At 46.9% G+C, this 21,676-nt stretch overlaps 1 protein-coding gene across 8 annotated transcripts; it reads right to left on the bottom strand.

The window, feature by feature from the left end:
• Window positions 1-181: 181 nt before the first annotated feature.
• Window positions 182-20,290, bottom strand: NCOA5 (nuclear receptor coactivator 5). Of its 8 annotated transcripts, none has more exons than XM_037402096.1 (10): window positions 20,107-20,290; window positions 16,469-16,655; window positions 15,806-15,913; window positions 11,754-11,820; window positions 7,949-8,326; window positions 7,565-7,680; window positions 7,311-7,437; window positions 5,168-5,367; window positions 2,872-3,195; window positions 182-2,192 (listed from the first exon to the last, which is right to left on the bottom strand). In XM_037402096.1, exons 2-10 carry the CDS (start codon window positions 16,629-16,631, stop codon window positions 1,537-1,539), a joined length of 2,139 nt encoding a protein of 712 aa, XP_037257993.1. In that variant the 5' UTR covers window positions 16,632-16,655; window positions 20,107-20,290; the 3' UTR covers window positions 182-1,536. The 8 variants fall into 8 exon arrangements, with proteins under 8 accessions (XP_037257993.1, XP_037257994.1, XP_037257997.1 ...); XM_037402097.1 differs by lacking the exon at window positions 20,107-20,290 and adding an exon at window positions 19,560-19,689; XM_037402100.1 differs by lacking the exons at window positions 15,806-15,913; window positions 16,469-16,655.
• Between the last annotated feature and the right edge of the window lie 1,386 nt (window positions 20,291-21,676).

Here is a 21,676-nt window from a genome sequence, read left to right as displayed (position 1 = left end):
CCAAGTCCACTGGGTGAGAGTAAGTATCTGTGAGGTACTTCAAGTGTTATAAACTGCGAGGACTACAGTGTTCTCACAGTGGGTCTGACACCTTATCTGAAAGCAGAGAGTAACGGCAAACACAGTGGAATAATCTATTTCAGTAGTACTCAAGCTGTCAAGTGTCAGAAATGCAACAAAACGTTTTTCCTGCCTTTTTATTAGAAAGTAATGTCCTCGTTAACAGCACAGAGAAAGAAAAAAAAAATGTTACAACACAAACCACCTGGGACAAAGAAAATCCTCTGCTCCAAGAACACTGCTTTCTTAGTTTCTTTCGGTTCTCTGCAGGAAGCCTACAGACTCTAAGGTGGCTGTGATTGGGAGGACCACACAGCTACGAGATGTTCTGTGTTCTGGTATCAAAATGTGTTGCTGGTTAAAAACACGGTGAAGAATCACTGCCCGATTTTCCTCTCAACTGTCCACTGCAGCTACCAAAATGTTGAAAAAAATGTGTAAAATTATGGTATTGCATCTTGGCATTGCCTCTCCACCTTAGATGGACAAAACACCAACCAACAGTGAGATGAAGTTTCAGGGAGCAGATGTTCACCACCTGGTAACCGGCTGCAGGTGTTCCCAAGGGAGGGCCAGCAGCATATCAGTGTGGCTGCGGCTGAGCTGTTGGGTTGTAGTAACCAACTGTCCCAAAGCAAGATTGTAACAAAAGGAAATTTATATGCCAAATTCGACAGATCAATCTTAATACTGACAACTTGGTGTAGAAAATTGACAGACCATTTGAAATCTCTGCCTTGGCTGGAAGCTCTTGTGTTTCAGATCTGCCACAGTACTCAGACCAAAGCTGCCAGTTTCTGTGAGGTGGGCAAGGTGCAGAGCATTTGTCTGCCTCACTCTGCCAGGACATGACAGTCCAGCTATAGAAGGACCAAATGCACAGTCCTGGGTTACTGAGTAGTGGTCAGGCATGTGTCTCATGAGTTCAGCTGCTAGTGCTACCACTGTACTTTCCAACTGGCTTATATGCCATTAAAAAAAGAAATCCAAAGAAAAATAGTGCCCATTCCAAAAAGGTGGATCTCCAAGAAGGCCCAAGTCAGCGTACCGCTCTGTTCAGCCTCCTATTTCCTCAACACCACTGACCCAAAACTATACTAAGACCATCCACTGAGACCAGACTGCACTGCAATGTGAAGATGCACCAGCTACTGGGAGTAAGGAAAACGCAGAAGGACTGTCACTGCAGCAGCTTCTGGGACTGGATGAAACAACCAATTATCCAAAGTGGCTGTTAGCACATCGTGCCATTAAGAAAAGAAAGTATACTTTTCCAAACACTGCTAACCAGACCGAGGTGAGGAAGGGCAGCACTAGCAACAGTCAGCAGCAATGCCACTGGGGTACACTCTCACCGAAGTGGAGAGGACATGCATATCCAGGGGCATTTGTCCCGTGTCAAGGACAGGAGACTCTTTAAACAGCTATAAGTATGGAATGGCAAAAGGGAAGGGGAAAGGGCCTCACAGCTCAGCTTTAATAGTGTCGTTGGTAGGAACCCATAGGTTGCTGGGCTGAGGACCCTGCTCGCCCCTGGGCCACGGTTTGGCTCACTAGGTGGGAGAGTGCAGGACCACTCTGGATAAGGGTGTCCAAAGCTTTCTGTACACTGGGGTTGTCAAAGTTGATACCAGAAGATACTGGCCTTTGAGCAGGTACGTTGCCAGGCACAGGGAGGCGATTTTGGTGCTGACCATAGAGCGACTGAGCTTGTGGAGGAGCTCCAGGTCTTGGACCTGCATTTCTTGAAGGACCTTGGACAGCAGGAAGCTGCGCGCTTGGAGACTGCAATCTCTGTTGAGCCTGGTTTAAATTTCCAGCACTCATCTGTGCTGACCGGGCCTGACTGCTAGCCATGTTAGCGAAGTTCTGGTTTGGAGTGCCACCTGAAGTGCCCGCAGAGGCTGCAGAACTGCTGTTTGCTACAGCAGCTGCTGCCGCTGCTGCCCCGCTATTGAAGAGACTGAGGATTTTTGCTTGAAGCTCCTGCTGAGGATTAGAAGAGGACACTGGAACAGAAGGAGCAGAGACCAGAGGCTGTGAACCCTGATGAGCCTGAGAGCTTGGAAGGCTGGACTGACTACCCAGAGATGATCCTGAAGGTGCCCCCAAAGACTGTCTTGCCATGGGTGCTGGGAAAGAAAGGAAAGAGGGTTAAAGCTCTGCAAATGCCCTTGAGGGGGCACCTAAAGAAAACTAGTGAAACTGAGTAGGGGTCAGGCATGTGCTTCATAAGTTCAGCTGCTAGCGCTACCACTGCACTTTCCAGGTGGCTTATATGCCATTAGAAAAAGAAATCCAAAGTAAAATAGTGCCTATTCCAAAAGTGTGGGTCTCCAAGAAAGCCCAGTCAGCGTACTGCACTGTTTGGTCCCCTACTCCCTCAAAACCACTGACCCAAAACTATACTAAGACCATACAGGGAGACCAGACTGCACTGCAATGTGAAGATGCACCAGCTACCAAAGACACAAGCACCAATGAACACCCACTCTCTCTGAAAAGGAAAGCTGCACAGCTCTGGGGAACCCAAACCACTCAGCAGAACCGTTGCCCTTCGTGTAGCAGGCAAACCAGTTACAGCAGTCCTGTGGTGTCCCTGAGAGAATCCAGTATAAAAGTTCTTTCATCTGAAAGATGTGAATCACCTCAGGACTCCCAAGGACACGTCCATCTCAATAAAATGAGGCACTCTGTGAGGAAGTTACAGTGCTGGGACTCCTCTGCAATCCCAGGACTGCTCTCCTGTCCCAGCTCAGACGGCCCCCAAACCACATGATTAATAGCCTTGTCTGGGGCTGAGAAACTTACCCTGCAGAGAATCAGTGTTTCCCCTCAGTAACCGCTCCTTCCGGTCTCTCAAGTAATTAATTACTTTATCAGTCTCCTCAGCAGTCAGATAGCGATTGTCTGCCAGCAGGTTCAAGAGAGTCTGAATCCCTGGAGGGTGACCTCCTCTGACACCCTCCTCCGTGGGGGGTGGGCGCTCCCGCTCCTGCAGAACAGCTTCATCTGCCATCTTGGCAGCCTGCCGGGCAATTTCCTCGCGCTCCTTCTCCCGTGACTCAGTTTTGTAGCGCTCGTAATTCCTTGCCACCAGCACCATGGCATCAGCCTGGGGCATGTTGCGGTGTTCTGCACGAGGAAAAGAAACGTTTTAAGTAAACCAAAGCGATGTTAACAGGAGGTGCCTTGCCTCTCGCACACCAGCACATCTCATTCAGCAGGCAGGCACCACTCTGGGATTGCAAGCATAGACTTGGGAAGCTTCCTAGACACAGAGGAACAGCTCAATTTCCTAAGACAACAGAAGCTCAAGGCCATCCCCTAGCAAGGCCATCCTTTTCTTCCACCGCTGAGGGCTCTGAGAAGATACCAAATCAGCCCACAAAATGTCTTTCTTGTCTCTCACCAAAATAAAAGGGAAAGCAGCTCCCTCTACCTCTCACATAAATCCCCTGTGCTCCAAGAAGAGACAGTTCCAGCTATGCTACTGCTAAACCCTTGGACAGGTCCAGAATTTGCCCTCTGAAGGCTGCTAAAGCTTCCCAGAGGGGGACAGTGATGGGAATATTTCTTGGTTCTGTACTGCCAATGCCTTAATACAGCACGTGCTTATGCAGGAGACAGAAAGGAAAGCACTGGCTCAATGTCACATTGCTGCTTATGTTTACTATAATAAGCAGCAATCACATTCCTCCATAATACAATGAATAAAGGTCAATTCCAAAGTAGTTTGGATTTGGGGTTTTTTTTGCAGTTGCCTTTTAAAGTTTTTGAGGACATTATTTCCACCTCACAAAGCGCACACACACAAGCATTCCCCTGAACACAGGCTTAAGTAAGGAGACCAAAAGAGCCTTTACCTTCCAAAAGGTGCCCAAAGCTCTGGGCACTTTTCACACCTGCAGAACATCAAATCTTGCCACCCTTTTCCTCCTAACGGGGAACTGGGCTTCACTTCAACATGACACTTTGAACAAGGTGTGGAAAGAGTTCCCTGAAACTAACATGAACGGAAAGCTGGCCGCGTGTGGTTCAAATGAGCATATTTCATCTCTAGAAGGAGCTGTGGATGAGCTTATGACTGGGGTTCTTATCAGATCTGATACACTGTTAGATCCAGTAAAGAAGAGAAGCTTTGGTGGGATGATGGAGGAGTTAAGAGTTAAAACCAAGGGCAGTAGAAAGCCCAGGGTAAGTGTGTGTGAGCTGTATTTCTGCAGAAAATGAGGGAAAGGGAACCCTTCTACCACATCTGCATTTCAGTCAGTAAGCACACAAACCCCAGTGACTGCATTCAGAAGTTTACTCTCCCAGATGAACCTCAGAAAAACATTACTCAAGAACACGATAGGGTAGAAATAACCTTTGAAAGCTCAACTGCAGTCAAACAAGCCACCTGTGTAGAAGAAGTGAACAGGCCTATGATCAGAGCAAAAGGCTGCTTTCTGAGATCACATTCTGACAAGACTTTTTAACACCTACATCCACCCCACCCTCACACTCACAACGACCATGTCAACCCTGAGATGGAAAGTAATGCAACAAGTGTAAATGGCGCTAAAAATGTATACCCAATCACTTTACAGTTCTATATTCCCAGTTTCCTGATCAGATCTTTACCTTGACCAAATACACTATCCTTATTCTGTCTTCCTTAAATCACATTTGGTTTTAAAATCTGCCCTGTAATTTGTCACATTCCAAACACACTCTCTTGGAGAGCAAAAAGTGATAAACTGAGGCTGGGCTGGTATTACTCAGAAATCTACCAAGGCAATGCAGTAATTTCTAGAGCTGGGGTTCATGACTCGCCCTGAGATGCAACGGCTGGTGATGTTAGGTGCTGAGAATGCAGCCGAGATTCCCTCTTGGCAGAAATTAGACAATCCTTTTGACAAGGGACAAACAGAGTATTACAGAAGCTTGTAAATAATGATATTCACATTTATGAGATGGTGTCAAGTCATTAATAACTTCTTCTGTCACAGCAAGGATGAACTTTGTCCTGTGCGATTCTGGTTGAAAGACAAGTGTTCTAAGGCAGCACTTTGAGTGGTTCAAAGTGGCCACACAGCTACACAGCCTACTAAGACCTTAGTACCTTGTGGGGTGCCAAACATGATGTTAACAGTGCAAGAGCGGTGAACTTGATGCTGCTGGGTGATGACAATGGCAAAAGGAGACCCTCCTCTGCTCACATCGTCCAGGGCTTGCGTCAGTGACATCTCTGTGTTGAGGAAGATCAGGTCCACTACCATGCCCAGATCCCGCACCTTCCGCCCCACTGACTCCGCGTACTCCCTACCACAAAGCAAAGCCAGCAGTTTAACAAGTCAGTCACATACAGAAACAGAAACCCTGGCACATTCACCCTCTTCATCATCTCAGATTCGCTTTTCTGATGGCTTGCCAAGCTTCATAATGTTTAACAGGACAGTATTAAAGCAATCTCATTACAATAATATAAAAGCCCTTATTTTTTATCTGAATCAGTCATTTCAGTTTAACTGAAACAAATTACAAATCAAGTGTTTGCAAAGGGATTTACACTATTACAAATTTGTTTACACTGAACTCATTACGTGAGGCAATTTATGCTTGCAGAGATTTAAGGGGTACGCAGCAGAGCAGCCAACCTACAGAAGCCGGATACTTGTGTTCCGCTCAGTACCTTAACTGTTCAAACACACCTTACTCCTTATTGTCTTGCTCTTTCATTCTACTATTGATACTGCTCTAACCCAGTATCAACACAGCATCTATGGATCCACTGCTCCTGTAATCTACTGTCCTGCAGACTTCCCATTCCCAGGACAAACCACAGTTTACGTGGCTGAGCTTAAAATTTTCAAGACTTTTTTTTAAGCTTATTCTACTCAGTACCAAAACCGCAATACTGACTGCATATGCATCCTGAGAAATTCAGTCTGTGTGCACCCACACCTTTTGAAAGAGACTCAATTCATTGTCTTTGGATGCAAACATTATAATGGTGACTAAAACTGTTACCCCTTGCCAACTGTCTTTTTCAGGATTCCTTAGATACACAGGATCGTGTATCTAAGTCACTCAGGAGTCATCTTTCAACAGGTCTATAGTAGGTGACATCAATGCTTCAATACCCGAGATTTATTAACATGTTCCAGGTCTTAAGGTCTGTAGCTGTTAGACAAAAACGATTCTTAGGATATTAAGCTGATCTTCTTGCACAAAAAAATTCTCCCTGTACCAAGCACAGTAACTGTTGGTCTATGAGAATATCTTGCAAAGACCACGCGATAAAGAATCTAAAATTTCCTTTTGAGATTTGTTCCAATAAGTAATCAACTCCATTAAAAGCAAACCACAGAAGTTTATTTCTAGTTTCACTGCTTTCCTTGTTCCAATTTCCTGTTCTGTCTTCCACCACGAGATCACACTAGCTCTTTCTGCCTCAGATATTAGCTAAGTTAAATAAAAGTGACTCTTGATCTTTTTTACAAAGGGCTAAGGAGACAGCTTTAAACTTCCCCTCAACAAACATTTTCTTCAGACTCCAAGCCAGATCTATGGTTTGCTGACATATTTGCTAATCTTCAATGAATTTATTTCTAAAGATACAGACATCAGACTGGTGCCATCATTATAACACCTCTCCCACTGTACCAGGCATAGGTGTGTCCCCCTGTTCCCAACACAGTACCCACACTGTTACCTTCAGACTGCCACATGAGATCGCTCTGGTTACTACTCATACAGGCTTTTGATTCTGTTCGTGACTACTTTCAGCAGTGACTTTATATTTCTTGTGCGTTGGATTATGGCAATGACTGGTATCTGGCCTAGTAACCAACCTGACAGGAGCTCTGAAACAAACACCCCCACGACTCTGCCCTGACAACTGCTCTGTACTATTTGATGGTTGGCACGTATTAGTAAGTTCCGTATCATTCAACCCATGAATAACAAGTACAGGACAATATAACCTGTCATGACAGTAGGCTGATATGAAGAATAGGTAGAAAAGTATCAGGAGAAGTTACAGTGATAAGTGACAAGGAAACGAAAGTAAAGCACACGATACATTTCTCCATCTCATCAACACATACTCCCAGAACAGCAACAGGAGCTGTAGCTTTCTGAGGGCTCTAAAGCCGTGTTCCTCAAGAGGAACCTGAAAGGCAAACGGCCTCAAAGCAGGAATAAGTTTAATTCCATTTTCTTTTACCATGCAATAATAAAACTGGTCATAACTATTTTCTTACTTTGTCTGTTTATTCACCACTATCACAGAACAATCCACAGGTCTCTCTGCATCAAAACGTCTCTTGATTTCCTCATAGTACTGACGATACAGCTCCTCTCGGCGCCGCTCCTCGCGCTTCACACGGTCTGAAAGCATGCCACAGGGAAGGAACAAAGAATGCCCTTTGTATCTGCTCGAAGTGCCACAGACGCAATGCAGGCATCTCCTCTGGGAGGATGTGGATCTGCCCGTTAAAACATTACAGGTACTCACCTTCTGAATTCACCGGTGCTCTATCAAAATGCTCTTTATAACGGTCATAGTAAGAGTCATCCTTCCGCCGATAATAGTCTTCCAGGCGAAGGTAACGGTCATAAGCTTCATCTCGTCTGCAACATTTACAAAAACAGCAAGGATTTCTGTGCTCCAGTACAATCTCAGGCAGTAACTTTGGCCAACGCATCACACACTGACCTTCCTCAAGTTTAATTTCTGAAGTACCCACCTGCTCCCCGTGAGACACAAAGCAGGCACCCAACTGTCCCCAGCCAGACCAATTTCCGTGTCTTAAAAGCCTGACACCACCCAAACCAGTACAGCCATTGAGGCAGGAATGCCATAAAAACACATCGGCAAATACAGTCCCATGGAGATTACCTGTACAAAGGGTCCCGAGGGTCTCTCATATCCCGTGGATCTCTCATATCCCGTGGATCCCTCACATCTCGTGGATTTCTCATATCCCGTGGATCCCTGTATCGATCATACAGCGGCTCCCGTGGGTCACGAAGATCTCTAACATCACGGGGGTCCCGCAAGTCTCTTGGATCCCTGATATCCCGTGGGTCTCGCAGGTCCCGTGGGTCCCTGTGATCTCTGGCATCACGCATGTCTCTGGCTCGAATGTCTCGAGTGTCTCTGGAATCTCGCCCATTTCTACCATCCCTGCCATCTCTGGGGTCTCTCCGTGGGCTCCCCCGAAGCGGGGAGCGGTCACGTCTGGCATCTCGGCCATCCCCGTAAGTGTATGGCTCTCTGAGGAAAACACCAGGGAAATTCCATTAGACTGCTAACGGCACAAGCACAGTTACCCCCAGATCTCTTACCTGAGGTGCCACAGCGGCCCTTCTCTCAGCAGCTGACTCCTCCCTCCTATCCCAAAACAGCAAGAATTGCCCATAAAACATATTTGTTGAAGCAGCCTGGAGAAGCTTCTTAACTCTAACGTTTATCATAGCCAAACAAGACCCAGAAAGCTCCTTAATGGAGCATCTCTAAAAGTGTAGAGCACCTGTGGAAGAAGCGAACAGGCACCTCAGAAACGACCATTTCAAGGCCTCCAATGTCAGCACATGTCTATCAAACATGTTTTTGCAAATCCTTTGAGACAATTCAAGGTGTTGTAGCCTAATACCCACAAATATGCAATAGCCAGGAGCATTCAAGGGATCCATTAAATTCGTTAGTCAATGACAGCAGAATACCTGAAATAATTTGTTATTTGCACATGATTAAAAAAGGAGCTTGTTGTGACCAAAGACACTGTAGGTTCCACGTTGTGCTTGGGTTTGTGCTGCTAGTAGAAAGCAACGATAGTTACCGCTGTGTCCTGGATTTGAAGGCATAGTTTCCATAGAAAGACAGTCTTATGTTTATGATGCCCCACATTAAGAGGGTACTAAACCCAACCACCACTGCATCCTCAGTGGTGCAATAGACTTCTCTGTCATATCTGAATGATCCGTCTCATTCAGACCTTGTACTGCAACATCTTCAGAGTGAAGGAAGAATAACGTTCCAGTCTTTGTCTTTTCCCAGAACAGTAGGGTTTTTTCCAGGTCATATTTTCTTTTCCAGAAAAAAAAACATAATTCACTGTAGTCTAAGCCAAACAAAAAAAAATCTTGCAGAGAAACTAGTGAGCTTCATGTGTTCAGCATAGTCTTTCCCCAAGATACTGACAAACATCAGGAAAAAAAACCGGCTTTTTGAATCTTTTTATTTCCAAAACTTGACAGACTTTTGAGTTCTCTACCAGTCTAATCTAGTTTACGAAAGACAATCAGAACACAAGTCTGCTTCCACTACAGAGAGAACAGTGGGAGCAGCAAGTCAGATGTGCCCAAGTCCAGGGTCAGGTAGGGCAGACAGTAACCAGACGGATGTGCAGTCTGCAATGGACTTCAGTGGTTAGACACCCAGCTGTGCTGGGGGACACACAGGAGCACTGGCATTCTCTATTTTTATGTCAGATACAAAATAGATCTTGGGACAAACTACAGAGTTTCCATCAAGAGCATATATAGCCTCCTCCTGTAAAAGAAACACTGTATTTGCACACAAACAAGGGTAAACTCCCTCAGCCTCTGGGACACACAAATCTGCTTTTTGTGATCTGTATGGAAACCACATCCCATGAAAGACAAGTCATCACCCCCTTCCCCCCAACCTACAATGAACGATGGCAGAAGCTCAGGGGAAACGTCTGATTTGCTCTAATAGGTATTGAGTAACTGATCTCTCTGTAGCTGTAGGACTATATAGCAAAACAGCCAGATGCAGTGTAATTGTTTGGTATATGACATTTATTCCAGCTGGTGTTGGGGGTGACCAGAACAGGCCACATTCATTATCCGCAGAGACAAAAGATGCAGAATGAACAATGCACAACTGCAACAGAAGTAAAGACGTGGCGCGGGTCTTCTCTGCTCTTGCACCTGCATTGCTGCCCCGCTGCTTGTGGAGAGGCAGCAGCACGAAGGCACAGCAGCCTTCTGCTTCCACGCCTCTCGCCACAGTCCAGCTCTTGCAGCATCAGCATCGCTGCCCACATCTGCTCGGGACTCAGTAGCGCTGGCCCAGCACCGTCACCTGTGGCGCAGTGTGGGACTCTACACACTGGCATCAGCAGCTGTCTTTCACAGGCCTGCAGCATGGTCCAGAGTCTGTTATCCACAGCCGTGCCCAGGACTCGATGCCCATGACCTCATTCCCACCTGCACCCACGGTGCTGCTTGGGAGCTGGTGCTAGTGACATGGGATGGCTGCAGCATCTGCAGTGCCAGCTGGGATCCAGTGCCTGTCACAGCGGCACCAAAGCCTTCGGCAGCTGTGGAGTCAGTCCAGCACCACAGCACTGCTGCCCGTGGCCGATGCCCCTCCAGTGCTCCTTAGGGCAAGTGACACTGGCACCTGTTCTTGCATCCATGCAGGATGACACAGGACCCAATGCCCATGGTGCCTGCCTCTCACGCCCACAGTGCTGCCCAGCACCTTCAGCCTTATGTACCTGCAGTGCCACTGAGGCCAAAGACACGGCACCAGTGCCTGCTGCCCACGTACTTGCAGTATTCTTGGGATCCTCATGTCAGCACCAAGCATGCCTGCCAGAGCCCAGGCCCAAGGCTTGCCACATCTGTAACATGAACTCCCAGCTGTGTGCCCAAAGCATTCCCTGGGCCTGATACCTACACACTGGCCTCTGCAAGTGCATCTGGCCCTATGCAGGGTAAGTGCAACACATGCAAAAGACCTAGATGGTGCCAAGAATTGCAGCTACTCATTCTCCCTTTTTTTGGTGGTAGATGTCTTGCTAGTGACTTTTCCCTCATTTTTGGTGATACAACAGGTCAGTAGTAGAGCACACCAGACACGTGAGAGCTTGATTACCTCAGAGTCCAACAAGCAACACTCCTTTGTATGGAAAGCTTTAGAGTACAGGCATAGATGATGCACACCTTATACCAAACTATAACCGCAGCATGCCTTTGTGTGCTCCCTAGTAACACCATGGAAAGGAAACTGAAGTCATCCTCCTGTGACAGGACAGTCCATGTGTTCTCCACTTGCCTGTGACTTCACACACAGAGGACGTGCAGGAGCTGCACACGCTGTGCCTGCCAAGGGGTGGGAAACCAGGAGAGGCTGCACAGAAGGGGACCGGTTCCAGGTACTGACAGAGCAAGCACACATGCAGACGGGACAGTGCAACAGAGACGTGTGTGCTGTCTTGTGCTTCGCTCACTTGCTCTTTTCCAGTCTCGTTTCAGCACTGGAAGCTTTTGACATCAGAGGACACAAGATCCCGAAGTCCTCTGCAGCACAGCACTGGGAACGCTGCAGCCCCTCAGCATTCTCTAGGTGGGCCTTGGCTTCTATATTTGAGGCAGGAGCAGACATCAAGTGTATTCTTCCTCACAAGTCTCTTACAACCTGTGCTGCAAAACAATGCCTAGCTGTAGTAACAGCAGCAGACACGAGGTTTCCCTTGTGCCGCCTGGGATGTCAGCGCCAGAAGGGCTCTTAGAGGTGGAGCAGTCACATCCTGACTGTCTTGCTTGAGCATCTCCGTTTGGGGAGGTGGCAGTAGGGAAGAGACACAGACATTTAGCACAGGCCACTGGGCTCATGCCCTAAAAAGCCTGACCTTCCTAGTATAACTCACTGCTTCCAGGTACTTTACCTTCGTGCCGGACTGGACCTTGATGAAGCCTTATTCATATTTCTTCTTTCCACTGCTTTATTAATATCTGTAAAGAATAATCAACCCATCTGTTCAATGCTATGGAACAAAAAAAAGATCATCAGCACAATTCAAATGAAAGCAACTTAAGCTCAACAACATCCAGATGGTGCAAGAAAATCCATTCAGCAGAGAGACATTGTCACTTTGACAATTTTTTTATTAAGTTTAGATAGTACAATGTAATGAAATTTTCATGGATTTCTCTCACTTCAAAATAGGGTGGACAGCTTGGGAGAGGTTTTAACCTTTTACATTCAGGCCTACATCCAGACTCTTCATTCCATAAGAGAACCTCTTTCTTCTGCAGTCTATGAGCAAGCAGAAAGCGACTCATGGACTCTAGGAGAAAAAGCAGAGTCTGAAAACCTCCGAGAAAGGAAACTTATGGCCAGCACAGTCTTAAGTTCACAGCCAGTCCTGTTCAATGGAGCATGCCGCTACCCTTGTTGAAAATAATCCAAGGGTTCTCAAGTGGCACATGCAACTGCCTTCCAATGGACTGCTGCAGCTTTAAGTTGTACAGCCTCCACCACTGAGGAAATGGGATCCAAGAGGCCTGAAGCACCAGCTCCTTATGCAGTCAACATGGTGCATTCAAAACACCACTGTTAACATGATGCAAACTGATGCAACAGATCAGAAATTTGAAAATTGGTTGGCTTCTGAGCATCTCCATGAAAAACACCATGAAGTGAAATACAAAGAAGTAAGAGAGCTGAAGAAACAGTCTTGTCCTCAACCAGAAAAAGCGAAGTTGCCCAGAACTGGCAGGGACCCATATTGTTCTACTGTGAAGAAACAAAGCCTTCCGTAACAGCTGATTGAAGATGAAATAATGTACTGGAGGGGGGCAAGAACAAACAGAAATGACTTCGGATGTTTTACTCTGAGCGCCTTTTAAGGAAAGAACAAAAAAACCTTGGGTCCTATCTGCTCCCTGAGAATCTATCAACAATTAAGATTTCTTATTAGTTATTTACATTAATTAATTTCAGAGCTCCTGCAAGAGAATAAACATGCCACAACATCTTTAGGCAGATTCAAGTCTTAACATCTTCTGTAACTTCCCAAGCTACTCTTCATTACTTTCAAGAATAAAATTAGAATTAAGAGATGAGTTCTAATTTTCGTTCTTGTTGTCAATCACAAAGCAGCATGTTCTCTATTTGTGGGGGGAGAGAAGCAAGTGCAATCTGAACATTAACTACAAATGCAGCACAACAACATTCACAGGACCACAAAGCAGTCTCCCCAGGACCAAATGCAGCTGCATTGTCTACTGTCACAAACTAAATTTGATGGACATTTATTCCCTACATAGTTTTACTCATTGAAGATATGAAAACACTTCTATGCATTTGTGGAAGAATTAGTGTAATGTAACACTGGAGTTAAAGTCTCCCAAAGCCTTTTACTTTGTGTTATTAGCAATTATATTTAATACTCAGACTGTGTAACTGAAGCAACTGTTCTCCTTGCATTTATTTTTTAGTTAAGAATTTTTTCCCCCTTAAAGTGTTATCTTTAAGCAAGACACTACCTGCTTTCTTTGGTTTAAGATTTTTTTATTTTCTGTTTTAAGATGTCATTGCAGAAACCTATTACGATTTTTACACTCAATACCATACACTTCTTTCAAATAAAAAAATGTATTTAAATCTGAACAAAAATATTTTAATAGAAGAAAAAACACCTTTGACAGGGATCCTTCTCTTGTGCAAAATGAACAGATTTACCAACATTTTATTTAATGCCAACAGCATTTACAGGTTAAGTATTTGAACACTGACAAACCTTCCGAGAAAAAAAAAAAAAGTGTCTTCTGTCCCATAGGATTTTGAGATGACAGGGCCACTACAATCATACAGTGTAACCTGAATAAACACAGGCGACAAGTTTCTTGAATCACATTCCTACGTCAAGTGCAGCAGTGGCCTTGAACTAGAGCTTATCTTTTAGCAAAACATCCAATTCCAATTTTAAAGTCTTCAGAGCACAGAAACCACCAAAGCTCCAATAATTTATTCCACCAATGAAATACTTTGCTTTTAAAGAAAACTATTTCCGTTTAACAACTTATCACACCTATGCCTACTAGATTATAACTCACTTACTTCCAGTTCTGCCTGTAACACACAGATCACATCACTACTTTATCTTGAGGCTTTTGCTAGGGCTTGTTCTTCAACTCTTTAAGCCTTCTTCAGGTTTTTCTGAGGCTTCTCCAATTTAATATTATCCTTTTTGAACCAGGCATACCAGAACTGAACACAGCATTCCAGCAGCAAAAATCCGCAGGCACCATAACCTCCCTACTTACAAATCTGTGTTTTGCACAGCTACGGATGACAAAAGCACTCTTGCTGGGTGCAAATCTTCCCTTTTGGCTTTACTGAAAGCTCAGTTCTGCCTGCATCCAGTTAGGAAGAAGCGCGGATCATTTCACCATCAGTGACTCAACCTTCATTATTTCATTGTCTTTTTAAAACATGATTGTGTGTTTTCTTTCCAAGTCACTTATAAAAACACTGTATGGACAGGAATCAATTTTTCCAGAACACCATTCAAAGCACTGAGCAATTCCATCTATGTTACACTGAGATTCATTTGAAATCCATTTAACCTCACGTTGGTTTTAACTGTTCTAGTTTCTTAATCGAATCAAACATCTTACAGGAGTCTTTTACATCAACACTGCTACTTGCAGCCATAAAGCTTGCAGCATCATAAGAATAAGCTAGTGTGACAGGATTTATTTGGATTGGCACTAATTAATTCCCTTCTCACTGAGTGTCAGGTAAAAGAATCCCTTTGTCATCAGGGGCTGATGCCAGGCTCATCCCATTTATGCTGCCTGTTGGCACGTTGCAGTGCTCTGCTAGGTCCCTGGAAACTCCCTCATTTTCCAAGGCTTGTGGAAAACCAACATTAATAGCCTAGGCAGATCTTCATTTCACCGAGCCTCATATATGTTAGATTTAATTTGTTGGGTTTTTTTTCTTTTATTTTGAGAGGTCTAGTTTTGGTAGCTGCCGTTTTACCTTTTTTATTTTGCTACTGAAATGGAAATTATATTAAAACCACCTTCTGCCTCTTCAAAAACAGACAGCAGAAACATTAACTGAAGACTAGGTAGTCCTTTCCAGTTAGAAACTTTATCATTTCCAGACAGTGACACCTTAGCTTCTAAAACAGCCACAGTTGCCCCTATTTAAGCTTCTAGACTTGGACAATGCTGGCCATAATTTCTTCTTGTATCCTTCTACCCTGTCTATTTGCCTTCACCTCCATCCTCAGGTTCACATTTGTTACTGTACACACACCTTCCCACACATTATTATTTATCGCTCCTTTCATTCCTTTCTAAGTCAAACTGGCTTTCTTCAAATTAGTATAGGCTTACTTCAAAAGTATTTTTTTTGCTTGCATTTAATAGATTAGATTTCTAACCATTCATTTCTGTTTAAGTTTGCTCCCAGCATATTTAGCAGAATTATTTTCATCTTTATTAAAATGGCCTTTTTAAAGCACCTCATATTTATAGCACTACTTACAGACTGATTTCACATGTGCAAAAAAATCCAATTACTCATCTAACAAGCTGGTAAGTGCTGCGACCAATTGCTCCGAGTCTGTCAAGATGAAGCCCAATATTGGTTTACAAATGTTTTTAAAACTATGTGCATGAAGTTTCAATGACTGCTTTCTAGGGCTTACATGTTGAACAGTTTCTTACACGTGATAATAGAGCTTTTCAAATACTAACACATAAAAATAAGCTCAAAGTAAGATCTAGGTAGTAACATGAACCACACAGCACTTACAACAATTAACTCTGAAGGTAAATACATACCTAGTAAAAGTGATTTCAGACTAACGCCAGGCAAGTTTCACATAGTGATCTTTCCAGAGAGCTTTAAAACAAAAGCACTCTTTCCACCAGAATGCATGCTGGGGTCAGTAGGAGAGCACAGATCAGTTTTCCTTACCTAATCTATACCCTTTATAAAGGCGACCCTTCTCACCGTCCAGAGCGGCCTGGACATCTTCTAGACGGTCATACTGCACGAACCCATAGCCATGGTACATGCTGAGGGCTGGAAAAGTTAACAGCAGGGCAAGACCAGTTACAACTAAGGGACAGTACTAACCCACACCCAGGCCATCACGTAACCCCACCAGATGAACAAGCAAAGGGGCTCTACCCAGAAACAACTATGCAAGTTTCCTGGAAAAAGCAAATCTCCCAGGATCAAAAAGCAGAGCTTAAAGGCTCTGAAATATATTTTGTAGATCAACTTCCCTCTGAACAAGGCAGTGACCAAAATACAGCCCATGAAGTGACCAAGATTTAATTAAGAGACTATGAAGTCACTTGAAAGTATTGTAACATCACACTGCAACCCCAGAAGCTTAATACAGCTAATATGTACACTTAATATAGCTAATATGTACGCATTACATTTCAGCTGTACTGAAGGAATCACTTTTTCAGAGAAAATGCAGGCAGAGAAAATTATCATTAAAAGGTCACTTTTCAGTAACAGCATTAGTCACTCCTCTCATCATCATCAAATAGCATTTGACAAGCATGAAAGTGATATTTCTCACTGAATTCCCAGCCACAAAAAGGCATAAGATAATATACTAACCCCTGATTTTGCCATATTTTGAAAATATCTCTTCCATTTCTTCACGAGTCATATGGTCTGTGGGCAAATTGCCGACAAAAAGTCTTCTCTCTAAATCCTGAGGATTGGTGCTGTTAGTGAAGTCGCTCTGTTTGATGCTATTGCTCTTGCGTCCTCGAGCCATTTTGCTTTCGTTCCAAATCCAACTCTTCGCAAAAAAGAAAAACGGCCATGCATATAATTTCAATCCATGACATTAAAATTAAACTGGAACAAGATTAAACTTAACAGCTTTGCAGACTACAAGCCAACTGGGTCTGCTTGATGTAAACTTCACTCCAGAGAAATCTTAACACAAGGAATACAGAAGTCTGGTAAAAATGTATACCGCAGCATTTTGGTTGAGCTTTTCGGTAATACAGAAAGGTAGCAAACCTAATTATTCTGCAGATAAGTTTTAATGGTTTAACTCCAAACTAAGATACAAATAAAACTCATTTTCCACTAAAACGTCTTAACTTTAAGCTTTTCAATACACCCATTGCTGTCATATCTATTTCTTCAGTCCACTGGTAGAATGTTGAAGTTTATGCAATATTTTAATAAGTGGAAAGGAAACACTTATTGCAACATTGCATAACAGGACCCAAATATTTCAATACCGCTTTGAATAAGACATCAGAAGTACTCTTTAAATGCTCTTAAGTGACCACACTTGGATCACTTCACTAAATGTGAAATCTTAGCTTTCCAACACCCAGAGAACAGTTTCTCACGCATATCCCTATTAAACAGCATATCCTTGTCAGCTCCCACAGAAGGCGGGTCCACAGCTGGGAATTTAACCACCCCCACGTAAACTGTACTGCTACCTCATCTCTCCCAGCAGGGCAAAAGTATACTTTGTTAACCCATACTATCACAGACAAACCTGGAGCAGTCAGCAACATTCACTGCACAAACTTACCCAAAGAATTACAGCAAAAACAGCCAACAAACAAAAACCCCACATAAACTCTACCAAACTAACAAAAAACCCTACCAAACCCCACCCAGGATTCATACTTCCTGCTTTAAAAGTCACTGTTACATAAAGCTTAAAAAAATGGAAACCACTGAAACTGTCACAATGAACTTGAAAGTTTGAAAACTATTTAATAAAGTTGTCATACTTCATTCTGCATTCCTGTAGGTGAATGTTTAGGGAGTTTGCTGTATATAACATGCAAGAAACCTGGGAAAAGAAAGCTGATGAAATCTAGTACATCAACAGAAACTTCTAGGGTTAATCACAAATGTTGACAACCAAACTCCTCCCTAACAGTAACCTACATGCATTACAATTTAAAAGTAGTCTCCAAATAAACAAGTCAAATGTCCAAAAATAATTTTACATAAATACTTTTACAACACTTAAAAGGCATGAAAAAATACATATACTCTAGCTTTGAGATGTAAAATTTGGGGTTTTTTTGGGGGTGGGGTGGGGTTTTTTTGGGTTGGTTTGGGTTTTTTGTTTTTGTTTGGGTGGGTTTTGGGGTTTTTTTGTTGTTGGGTTTTGGGTTTGGGTGTCTTTTTTGGTTTTGGTTTTTTTTTGGGGGGGGGGGGGTTGTTTGGTTTTTTTTAAGTGATACAAATGTCAAGTTCATTGATCTTATCCTTTTCGGAAACCCTGCAGGAACAGGAGGCAGAGAACACCTAGACTAATACTTTTCAAAGTGAACTGAACTGCCAGAACAGGGAGGAGGAAAAAAACCCACAACACCCAAACCAAAATCAAACAAAAAAGTAATTTCTTCTACCATGTTTGCCTCAATCCTCCTGTAAGTTCATACACACACACACAGTTATTACCTTCCCTATTGGAAGTACAAAAACCCATCCCATTTTTCTGCATGGAAGCACTAGATTTCTACTCCACTACTGTACAGCTCAAGCTCTCAACAGCCGAGGGGAAAGTATCCCAAGATGTTTAAGTGGCTACAAAACATGGAAAGACCCATCCAGTCCAAGTTCCCATTCAGAGCAAGGCGATGCCCAAGTTAGATCCAGCTGTCCTGGCACTACCAGGGATGGGGACACAGAGCGCCTGCAACGACCTGCTCAGGCAGCACAACTGTATGTATGGTCTCAGCATGTCATGTACACACACAACAAACAGGCGTCGACAAGATTCATAACTTGCTGGTGGGACGTTTCACTTTCAATATAAAAGTCAGTAAGAAATTCCCTTTTCTTTTTCTTAAGGGTGGGGATAGTAGGGGGTGGCTGGGGAAGAGGGTGCAAGAGCTTTCCATGTGAAGAGAAACAGGGAGATATTTTTCCACTTGCAGGTCACTTTCAAAACAAAGCAATAAATCCCAAACACTCAGATGGGTTGGATTACTGGAGAACTTTCATATAAGAGCATTTACTGCCTCTTACCATCTTCTACTTGGTAGATTACATAGTTAAGGGCCATTGAGTAATCACAAGACCAGAATAAACGAATGGTGTCCCAGCTTTAGGCACACTACACCAGTGAATGACTAATTTCCACATTAAGTCTTTTTCTATGAATGCAGCCAGAGAGCCCAACTACACACCAGGGCAGCTTCAAGGTGCCAATCCCCCACGCAGAAACCAGCTGCCAGACTGGGCAGATTGCTAGAATAGGACAGCCCATGTCAACTCACATGCCAATCAATCCTCTCAAAGTTAGTGAAAGTCATTTTTCCCTTGAAATCTTATATTTAAAATCAAAGTTGTTAATTAATAGCACTACAGCTTCAGAAAGCAAGACATAGCTTAAATGGAATACTGAAACTAACTCGACACATGCGACACATGACACAGAAGTCTGCAAGAAGTTCCTGAGCAAGGCAGGAAAGATACAGCCAGCCACCACTGAAAGGAACGGTGCTGAGGAGCAATAAGCTTCCCACCCGCACCGGGTCTCAGGACATAAGAGCCCAGCTCTGCCAGGCTCACCACACTCCCAGAAGCCAGGCCCGGGCCAGGGAGGCCGTTCTCGAGCAGCACTAGCACCTGCTCACCTCGGTCCCCCACGCCCTAGACAGCGGGCAGATGCAGAGCTGCCCAGAGAAAATGTTAACACGGAAAACGCTTTCACCTTCCTCCCCGAGGGTGCTGCTGCTGCTGCGAGAACGCGAGGCAGGTTACCCAAAGCACGGCTGTCGGGGCCCTTATACCCCCGCCTAGGCCACCGCCTTTGTGGCTTCCTCGAGCAGCAGTGAGGAGAGCCGCATGCCCGACGCTTGGCTGGCGGCTGCAGCTCTCACGCCAGGCTGCAGGTGCTCCCCGCGGCCGCGCTCCCCGCCACAGCGAAATGACCCGCTGCAGTGCTCGGCTGCGGACCCGGCGCCTTCAGCTCCGTTAGCCCCACGTACCGACCGGCCCCAGGTCGCCGCGGGAAGCAGCATGCCGCCCCCGCGGGGGGGCTCCAGCGAGCCCTCGCTCCCCGCCGCCGCCTGCCGGAAGCGCCGGGCGGTGAGGCGGAGGCGCGGCCCACCCGCAGGCCGCGGGGCACGCCTGGCCCAGCGTAGCAGCCGGGAAGGACTCAGCCCTCCGCGAGGGTTGCTGTAGCACTCTTTGATTCGAACGCTCCGCGTAAAGCCGCGCCAGAGCCGCGGGGCCCCGCCGCCAGCCCGCAGACTTACCGCCGCGCCGGGCCCGGTCCACCTTCGGCCGCCGCCCGCCAGGACAAAGGCGCCAACCGCCGCTGCCGCACGGCGCCGTCGCAAAGCGGAGGGGAAGCGCTGTTGGAGTAGCGACGCGTCGCGCTTTACGGCACGACACGCTGACGTACCGCCCGTCGCCTTGTCTGCCGAGACATGGGCCCGGCTCACGGGGCTGTACGCCTCGCCTGGATCCCGGCATGCCCCGCGAGCCGCCGCCGCGCGGCAGGCTGGGACTTGCAGTCCCGCGGAGGACAGCCGGGCGAGCCGCTGGGGGGCGCCAGCACGCCCCGCGCGGGGCGGGGCACACCACGGCACGGGGGCGGAGACCCGGGGACCGGAGACCCGGGGACCGGGGACGCGGGGACCAGGACCTGGCCGGGGAATCGGGGCCGCGGAGGGGAACAGGGACCCGGGGTCGGGGTAGGGAATGGGGACCACGGGGAGAAATGGGAAGTGCTTGCAGCCCGGAGCCGCACATGCATCCTTCTGTGCAGCCAGTGCACCGGGATGTGGGGGCTTCCCAGGCCGGGCCCGCGGGAGCCAGGCCCAGAAATCCCCTCCCCGCCGTCGCCTGCTGGCCCCTGCACATGCGGCTCCCCCGGGACCCTTCGTGCCCTTGAGTGAGTCAGTTTGGGAAGCGGGTGGGCAGGCTGGGGAATCCAGAGCACGCGGTTCCCGCCCTCGGGAAAGCCCGCTGCCCTCCCTGCCCGCTGCCCTCCCTGCCCGCTGCCCTCCCTGCCTGCTGCCCTCCCAGCCTGCTGCCCTCCCAGCCCGCTGCCCTCCCTGCCCGCTGCCCTCCCAGCCCGCTGCCCTCCCTGCCCGCCGCCGGCAGCAGCAGTGACCCGCCGGGGGCCGCGGGCGGGTGGCAGCGCATGGTGGGCACTCGCGGGGCCGGGGTGGCCGCCGCTGCAGCACAGGCACGGGGCGGGCAGGGCACGGGGCGGCAGCACGGTGTGCAGCTGGGGCACCAGGGGTGTCGAGAAGCTGCCGCTCACTGCTGGGCTGCATGCCGTGACGGAACAGGGGGATCCAGGGAAAGTCTCCAGAGCGGGCAGAGGAGCCTGGCACGACCCTGCAGGCCCTTGGGGGTCCTCCATGGGCATGGAGCCGGGGGCACAACCAGGCCCCCGGTGCTTTCGCCCCTTCCCGCTCCCGGGCTGACATTTCTGGGACTCTGTGCAGAGGCCAGGGCCCGTGGGCAGCCATGAGGGGCTCGCCAGGGCCACCGCTCGAGTTACCGTTGAGAAAGTGAAGTGAAACCTCAAAACTTTTGCTACGGGAAGAAGCTGGTGGGGCCAAACGCCTTCCCGGCCACGGCCCACAGCTGGCTCTCGCTCCTGCCTGCACCTCGGTCCCTGCGGAGGCACGGGCAGGGCCACGGCTCCGCGGGGCTGGCAGGGAGCGGGCGGGGGGTGGCTGCCCACCCCAGCGGCAGCGAGGCGCTCACGGGGCCGCTGCGCAGAGCCCCCACCTCACCGGTTCTGCGAGACTCTGGCAGGGATGGCGGCCCCCCTCGCCCCCCGGCCGGGCGCTGGCGGGGCTCCCCGGG

The sequence above is a fragment of the Falco rusticolus genome, chromosome 10, assembly GCF_015220075.1.
Source record: "Falco rusticolus isolate bFalRus1 chromosome 10, bFalRus1.pri, whole genome shotgun sequence".
Classification (NCBI taxonomy): domain Eukaryota; kingdom Metazoa; phylum Chordata; class Aves; order Falconiformes; family Falconidae; genus Falco; species Falco rusticolus.
The sequence above is the reverse complement of the archived record's forward strand: the minus strand, read 5'-3'. Positions and strand labels throughout refer to the sequence as shown.